The 8,944-nt window shown below is 36.4% G+C and overlaps 1 protein-coding gene across 1 annotated transcript in view; it reads left to right on the forward strand.

Moving 5' to 3' along the window:
* Nucleotides 1-8,944, forward strand: part of LOC140742989 (neurexin 1) — a 170,478-nt gene extending 161,534 nt beyond the window's left edge. The window contains exons 17-28 of the mRNA XM_073074114.1: nt 1,127-1,726; nt 1,994-2,194; nt 2,493-2,609; nt 2,802-2,980; nt 3,270-3,441; nt 3,908-4,125; nt 5,675-5,857; nt 6,108-6,214; nt 6,376-6,596; nt 6,963-7,259; nt 7,648-7,790; nt 8,418-8,944. Of these exons, the coding sequence (XP_072930215.1) occupies nt 1,127-1,726; nt 1,994-2,194; nt 2,493-2,609; nt 2,802-2,980; nt 3,270-3,441; nt 3,908-4,125; nt 5,675-5,857; nt 6,108-6,214; nt 6,376-6,596; nt 6,963-7,259; nt 7,648-7,790; nt 8,418-8,582 (2,603 nt within the window). The 3' untranslated portion in view covers nt 8,583-8,944. The remainder of the gene's footprint in view (nt 1-1,126; nt 1,727-1,993; nt 2,195-2,492; nt 2,610-2,801; nt 2,981-3,269; nt 3,442-3,907; nt 4,126-5,674; nt 5,858-6,107; nt 6,215-6,375; nt 6,597-6,962; nt 7,260-7,647; nt 7,791-8,417) is intronic.

Below are 8,944 nucleotides of genomic sequence, written 5' to 3' on the forward strand. Positions count from 1 at the left end.
TTGGCCAGTGTATCAAAGATATGAATCTAAAATTTAAAAACAGGAATTTTACAGAGCAACACCAACAGTAGTTTTTAAGATATTTAAAATGTAGATATAATAAACTTAAAAACGTAATATTACTAATTGTTTTGATTTTGACGCTGATCAAATTTTGCATAGGTTTTTTTATAAAAACCTTTGTAAATTATAATCAGCTTAGAATTTGAATTAATTATTAATGTTATGTATTTAAGTATTTAAATAAAAATTTAATTAAATTAATGGAAATATCTCATCAACATAACGACATTTTGAAAATGTGTTCTGTAGAGATGTTTACATTAATTTTATCTTCGATTCTTTTAATTATCTTGATGTTAGTTGTCCTATTAGAGAGTGTAGAATAGTTGCTTCTTTTTAGTTTATTTCTAGCTGGCACTTGGTATTTTCACCGTTTCTGTTTCTTCTAATGCTTTCCTTACTTTCTTAGATTTATACTTATTATTTATTTTCTCCTGTAGCATCCTTATGTGAACGTGAATCTGTCTTTTCTTCTGTTCTATTTCAAATACCGTATATACTAATATGATCATATATTTTTCCAAGTGTTTTGATAATGTTTCTGAAAGTTCTACAGGTAAAAGTTTGGAATCTCGTTTAATAAAATTGGTATTTGAAAGAGAGAAGGTGGTAAATTCTTAATTTCTTCGAAACAACCTGCAACTAAGTTGTACGAGAGCAATTTGTAGTTTGAACTTTAATTACCAAGCACAAGTATGCTTGAGCAAATTAGTTGCAAGTATTCTTTTAGCTATTCGCAAACTGTAACATTCTTCTTTAAAATACATGTAGTAACTAATAACAGCATAAAGACTCTTACGGCTACAACAGTTAACACAACAGAACATCATTACAGAACATAAAAATGTCTTATAACTATTTCTACTAATCTATCAAGCTTCGCTCTTCGTGTAAAATACTTGCGCTAGATCTTTGTGTAAATAACATTATGAGAAATGGCTGCATTGAAAATCTATGAAGCGTTTACTTTGCTCAATTATTTTTATTTGAAAGTCAATGTTGTGATTGAATGTGAAATGTTTGTATTGTAACATCCTGTCATTTATATTGGTTTGTGTTACAGCTGAAACGATTTTAGGGAAAGCGTCTACTTTAGAAATATCAACATTACATTTAGGAGGTTTATACCATCCAGAGGAAGAAATACAGATGACGTCGACACTTCCAAATTTTGTTGGTTACCTCCAGAAATTCGTATTTAATGGAATTAAATACATCGATATGGCGAAAACTCTTGGAATTGGCACGAGTGACGACAACAATAATATTTACGATACATCCGCCTTAATATTTACTGGAAAATTCGTAAAACCAGACGCTCTAAATGTTTACAAATCTGTGACTTTTAAATCGAAGCATACGTACGTAGGCTTACCATTGCTCAAAGCTTATGGAAACACATACTTAGATTTTTATTTCCGTACAACTGAGATGGATGGACTGCTTTTCTATAATGGTGGGAAGAAGCAAGATTTTTTGGCAGTCGAATTAGTCAATGGGCATATTCACTGCGTATTCAATCTCGGCGATGGAGTAGTGACGATGAAGGATAAGTTGAAAAATTTCCTAAATGACAATAGATGGCACACAGTGTCGATTAGGAGGCCTACACCGAAAATACATACACTACAAGTTGACGAAGATTTGGAAATGCACACGACAAGTGAGTTTTCTTCTCTCTTTTATGTGATGGAAAAAATATAACCAACTTTAAACTAAATCATTTTTCGAATAAGGTCATTCTTATAATATATTTACTACATAATAATCTTTTGTTTAATTCAAATTATTCTGACTTATACAAATTATACCTTATGTCATAACTTAAATTCCAAATAGTGTTCAGTTAAATCCATCATGCTAAGATTACCTTCAAATTTAAATTAAGTCTTCCTGTGTTTTATTCCAATGCAAAATATTAATTTTCCAGGTTCAAATTTGATGCTAGAGTTGGACAGCGTACTGTATGTGGGCGGTGTTCCTAAGGACATGTATACAGCGTTACCAGTCGGTGTGCTTTCTCGACAAGGATTTGAAGGTTGTATGTCCAGTCTGGATCTGCCTGGAGAGTCACCTTCGTTGATAGAGGATGCTGTTGTACCCAGCTCCTCATTGGTGTCTGGGTGTGAAGGTGAGTCTGGTTTAGGTGTTATAGTACCTAATGTAGTCACTATATCATACAAAATATGGTAAATTCCCAAAAACGTTTTCTATTAAAATATTTTGCGTTAAAATTGCAGGAATGTGTTGTGAAGAATCTAAAGTTCTTAGAATTTAGAAGTATATTAGAAGTAAATAACCATCAATAAGCTAAAAAATCAAATCTTTTATCGAACAGTGAGCAAGTATTAATTGATGATAATGTTTGAACAGATAATAACAGTGACAACGATGATAAATTCATTCAAGAAAAAAATCTGTAATTTCAGGTCCAACAAAATGCACGCATAATGCGTGCGCTAATAAAGGCGTGTGCGTACAGCAATGGAATACATATGTGTGTGATTGTGATTTGACATCATTCACGGGACCTACTTGCTATGACGGTAAGATTTCACATACAAATACATAAAAATAAAATAAATCTGTAATAGTTACAATTTGTTTACAAGATAATTATAAAACATGCATATGGGTGTTGCAGCCTACGTATTGCTGTACTATAAAAAACCTCTAAATATTTTATGGCGACTTACTTTCTACTTACTAACTCTTATGGTGATTTCTTTTATCTTTAGAATCTATCGCCTACGAATTTGGACCTGGACGAGGCATCATCACCTACACGTTCCCACCCAGCGCTGTCGCGGACACGGAAACTGATAAGGTGGCCGTTGGCTTTGTCACCAGCAAAGCTGATGCTGTTATCCTCAGGGTGGAGTCTTCGAACACTCAGGATTACATGCAGATGGAAATTGTAATTACAATGCTAATAAACCTTACCTTTTCAGAATGGTTACAGAGACTTTGGATCCGTTGTTAGAAATACTTTAAGAGTATTGTTTTTTATGAATATTGCGTTCACCACAGATACATATACAGAACCTCAGACCAAGAAAACTGTAAATATTACGAGTAATTTAGACGTCCGCTTATCTGGCATCGAAATTGGAATCCTTTGCAAGTGACACAATGGCTCTTCAAGGGAGACGTAGAATATCAGCTTTTTAAGGCAATTGAGTTTTTAGCCAAAATATATTTCACAGATTCGAGGTAACCTGTTCATGGTATACAACGTGGGCGGTGGTGACCATCCGCTGGGTGACGAGGCTGCCAGGGTGGACGATGGAGCTTACCACGTCGCCAGGTTTACGAGGAACGGCAGTCGATCATCACTGCAGTTAGACAATTATGCTGTGAACATCCGAAATCCGCAAGGTTGGTTTGCAAATATTTAAAGAAAACTTAGAGCTTTCAAAATTGTGAGTTATGAGATTATTTGAGCTAGCTTGAAATGTTCTGTATATATTTACATGTAACTAGAACCGTCATTAATTTTCTGAATTATTTCAGTGTCAAGAAGTCAAGTCTGAAGAATCTAACTTTACTGCTTTTATTACAGGCGGTAATAGGTCTTTAATCTACAGTTTAGTAAAATTCTTAACTTTTAGTTGACACTTTAACAATTTGTCAATTTCTTTAAACTTCTTTCATAGCAATTATTCTACATATGTTCTTCTTAGTCATTGGGGCAGTGGATAGGAAATGCCTGACTTCTGTTTAAAACTGTTTCTCAGAAGGCCCTTTGTCGGGACCAAGAGTACAGTAATAGTACTGGTCTGCAATTCCGATGTCATTTTTCTTATCGGAATCGAGCTGATCTCACCCCTCGTTACCATTCCAGGCGGTCAGCAGTCCACGATCTTCAACAGCATGTCGGTGGTGACGGTGGGCGGCGGCGCGGGCGGCGCGCGCTCGTTCAGCGGCGTGCTGGCGGGGCTGGTGCTGGACGGCGTGCGCGTGCTGGACGCGGCGGCGGCCGGCGACCCCGCCGCCGCCGTGCGCGGGGACGCGCGCCGCGCGCACGCGCCGCTCGACCGCGACATCAACCGCATGCAACAGGTACAGTCCGCTCTGAATATACATAGGAATGAATCGCGTTGCCGTAGCAAATTGTATGACTACACATGTAGCCTTAGTTACGAGTTTTTACGTTTGCTCGACCCGCGTGGCGAAGCGGTCACCAAACCGGTCTGACGCGCAAAGGGTCCCGGGTTCGATCCCCGGCCAGACAGATATTTAAATGATGAATTTAGATTTCTGTGTCTGGGTCTGGGTGTTTGTGTATTTGTCTATGTGTGTGTCCATGGCATCCACGACACAGGGAATCCTAGTGTGGATCTGTGAGTGTAGAAAGTGCTCGAAAATGTTCGGAATTTTAGTTCTAATACGGTCCACGGGAGCACTGTAGGAGCGAATTCGTTAACGTTGAACGTTTTCGAACAAACGTAAAAATTCATACTAAGGGTGCAACAACAACTTCAGAGCGAAATAGCAGTTTGGCGATAACTATACCTATAGATAGGATTAAAGTCTTAGTTTAATTTATTATTAAAGATTTATTAGAGCGTTTTAGTTTTAGTTTTAGTTTTTAGTTTCGTTTAATCTTCGTTTAATTGTTATGGGATTTATATGAAATTTTAAAACTATACTTATTCCACACCAATTTATGTCTTATAATAGTAATATTAAGTGCTGCTGCATTCTATTTGAAAGGAGAAATAAGGGAGAATTACTTTTCCAAGGAATTTCAATTTAGTTCTCAGGGGTTAAATGGAAATCTAATCATATCTAAGGTTAATTACAGTCGTCCCTGGGTGGCAATAGCTACTTACCATTAGATGGATCGTATATTCATCTGCTACTGATAAATTATAAAAATACTTAGTGGGAGATAAAACTATAGATAAAATAATAAATCGGAAGTGATTTCTAAAGCACTTTATGAAAGTCAAATCATCATCATCATCCCATTACTGTCCCACTGCTGGGCACGGGTCTCCTCTCATAATGAGAAAGATTAGGCCAAAGTCCACCGCGCTGGCCAAGTGCGTATTGGTAGACTTCACATACATTCGAGATTTTTTTTTATAAATCTCTCATGTACGCAGGTTTCCTCACGTTATTTTCTTTCACCGTTTAGCAACTGGTAAGTAATTTCTAATACGCACATAACTTTGAAAAATCAGAGCCTGGGATTTCAACCTCGGACCCCTCGGTCTAGAGGCCGAGTTTCTTAACCACTAGGTTATCACGGAAAGTCAAATAGTTACCGCTAATTTAAAAAGCTTAGTTAAAGAAAGGAAATAATATTTTTAAGTATTCAGATTTTAAATAGAACCCCAATTCTAAAGTGAGACTTATATTCGAATTCGAATCCAAAATTAGATGTAAGTTATTTTAATTTTCAATTCATACTAATCAAACTCAGATCTAAATTTTACCTATCCTAGGTATACCTACTACTTAGTCCATCAATTACAGACATAACTACAAATTCAAATACTTAGAAGCATATACTTGAAAATAAAAATAAGCGAGGTTCTGTTTCCTTTATTTTTGACTATAATTTAATTATACTCGTATTTTACTAAATAATAATTCTTTCCAGACACCTCCATCAGGCTACGGAGGTCCAGGGGTTTTGGATGAATTGGTATACTCCGGAGCAGGGTCAGGGTGTCGAGATGATGACGAAGATGCGTGTGTGTTACCGGATGCTGGATCTGGTGACGATTTGATCACTCCAGTATACGTACCGTCTACTAGGCGACCGCCGTCTAAAGTTTATAAGGTATTTCAACTACTCAAAATCTACGGAACTAATAATTATGAATATAATGTTTTTTTTTTGGACTTAAAACCCGAGGAAGTTTGATTATAGCTAGTCAAAGAGATTAAAAATTTAGTTCTCTATATAGTTCAATATGTTTGTTAAGAAACATAAGTGTTTTTTCTGATTATATTTTCCGATGGCTAGTGCTGAGTAACAGTAAAATAAATGTAACTTCAATTTCAATGCAAAATTAATCATTGTATTTTAGGGTGATACAAGTGGTAAGCTGATGAAGCCTTGTGATGACGAGGACTGCATAGAAGGATCAGGGTCGAGTAGCGAGGATATTACTGAACCAGAACATCCTGCAACCACGTAAGATATTTGTCATAAAACAATAATATAATATTAAATATACTAGGATGTTTTTTAATTGACAGATTTTTATATTTCAAAGTTTCGTGGGTGTCTCCCTTAAAATGTCTGTTCAATGTTAATTCAGTAATATTTATATTATTTCTTAAAAAACCTTTCAGGTCAGGCGCTAGTAGTACCCACAGCATGACGTCACCGACAATGTCCATAATATCCACGGAGCATATCGACAAGAGTTTGCCAGGGTCCACTGTTGGATCCACGGATGTTGCCACGAGCACGAAGACGGATACACGAACGACGCCGCTGGATCATGACAACATGCACGCTGGTACTGTTGACACTGCTACCACATCGGACAAACGTACCACACCGAGTATAGGTAAGGAAGTTAAACTAAGAAAATTAAATAAATAAATAAAATAGAATGTAAGTTCTGGAAAAACGACTTAGAAAAGAAAAAAAAATAAGTTAATAAAAACCTATCGCCTCTCAACATTGTTGCTACAATAAGTAAATATTGAAATTTATTTGAAGAAATTAGAAAGTCAGACAAAAATGGGACATGCATTTCAATACTTACTTTTGATAACGATCTACTATTGTTATGTTATGAACTTCTCATACTCTCAGTGATTTTATTATATACGTGATGAATATGCGCAATAAGGTATTATGCTTCTGTAATAGTTAATATTAAATATATGTATAATAATGTATATATCTTGATTTTAAAAATGTGTTACAGACCATTCGCACACAAGCCACCAATTCACACCAACAGTCACCGGTCGCCATACACCTGATTCTACGCACACAACAGAAGACGATACCAACCACATACCAGACTACGAGGACCCGAAGCATGAGATAGAAACCAGAACACCTACATACGAAATCGAGGAAGGACAGGAGAGAATACCGAGCAGAGTGCATCCAGATTATAATGGATATGAACATGAGATTACCACGAAATGGTATCATCCGAAGACAACCGATAATAGAGTTGTACCACCAGAGTCTGAGTTCTTTGCTACTATTGTTGGTGAGTAAATAATTTCTGCTATGAGGTAATAAGGGTAAAATGACAAATTATTATAAGGGTTATCCACGTAATAGATATTATTCGATTATAGTCTCACTTTCAATATTGTTTTATCGTTAAAAGAATGTATGAAAATTAATCTTTAAAAAGTTTTCTTCGGTATTAAGTGTAACCTAAGAACTTTTACATATCAATTCATCTATAAATACCTAAGGTGTTCATATGTTTAATTTCAAAATACCTACATTATGTTGTACACCTGCGCTGTGCTAGATTGCACAACTTAAAAATTATCAGTAGGAATAACTATTATCTATGCATCGTTAGTTTTTGAGATTTTCTTAGTTTGCCTAAACCAATTGTTAATAAGTTTTTTTTTTAATTTCAGGTATAGTCGCATCAGTTTTGATAGCAATAATCCTTATAGTTATCATAGTTTTAAAGCTCGTGTTCAAGCTGGATCCTTCTTACAAGGTGACGGAAGATAAGAACTATCAGCAGGGGGCTAGCGCAGCTCTGCTTGGTAACCAGGTGAGTTGTGTAAGTTTAATTCATTGAAACAATTGATATTTGTGAACTTCAGGATTATTTTTCCCCGTTTTTGGTTTTGACCCTTCTTCATCGTTTATTACATAATCATAGTTAATCGTGTGGTTAAATGTGGTTTGGTAGACTTTGTATACTTATCTAAATTTAATTGTTTAAAGTCTCAAGCATTTTATTATGATATAATTATCTTCTTTTGTTATTAAAGTAATTATTTCTTATGCGTACATAATTTTAAAAATTAAAGACTGTAGTTTGATAATTTGTAATAGGCAGAAATTGTTAAATTGCCAACTTTGGTATGCAAAAAACTTAGGTAAATTGAATCAACAATAAGCGTTAGTAACGCATCAATAATCGCTTATACTCCTACTCAAAGCAAGGGGTTTTTCACAAAATTCTCCATACCGGCCAAGTGCGAATTGGTACATTTTTAAACTATTTTTTAAGGATTTTTCAGGTGGGCAAACCTGACGTTGTTTCCCTTCACCTGCTCATATTATTTATGAAATCTGGTATTCGAATCTCGGAAACCTCGATAGGGAAGCCATGGTTTCATTACTAGGGTACCACTAGTCTACCATACACAGTATAACGTTTGTTTCACCGCAGGCGCACTCAAGCTACCAGAGCGGCGCATCAAGCGCCCCAGCGGGCGGCGCGGGCGGCGCGGCGCGCAACCTGCAGCCGCTGCCGCTGGCGCGCAACGGCGCCGCGCTGCCCGCGCTCGCCGCGCAGCCCGTCAAGCGCGACGGCATCAAGGAGTGGTACGTGTAGACTGGGTTGGGATTCGCGGCACTTGTCAGAGATTTGTTTGTAGATACTAATGTGGGGTCATGCAGCGTTGTATTGTACGTTTTTGTGCTGAAAAAAACTTTTCAAATTAAAATTAATTACAATGGCGCCTACTCAGTCCTCGGTCAGTACCTTTAATAGCAGGTGTACTAGGTCCGTACTCTTTAGTAGGAGCCACTGTATCAAAGCAATTTTGTGCTACAAAAACGTGTATAGCACTAAATTCGTTAATTGAAGTAAACATGTCAAACAAATCGCATGAAAATCTACTATGTGAGATTACGCTGATTGTGTTTAATACTCTATAGTACGAGTATAACAAAAGCATACACTACAATGCTGTA

This window comes from Epargyreus clarus, unplaced genomic scaffold, assembly GCF_041222505.1.
Source record: "Epargyreus clarus isolate Ecla_fem2 unplaced genomic scaffold, WU_Ecla_fem_2.2 ptg000006l, whole genome shotgun sequence".
NCBI lineage: Eukaryota > Metazoa > Arthropoda > Insecta > Lepidoptera > Hesperiidae > Epargyreus > Epargyreus clarus.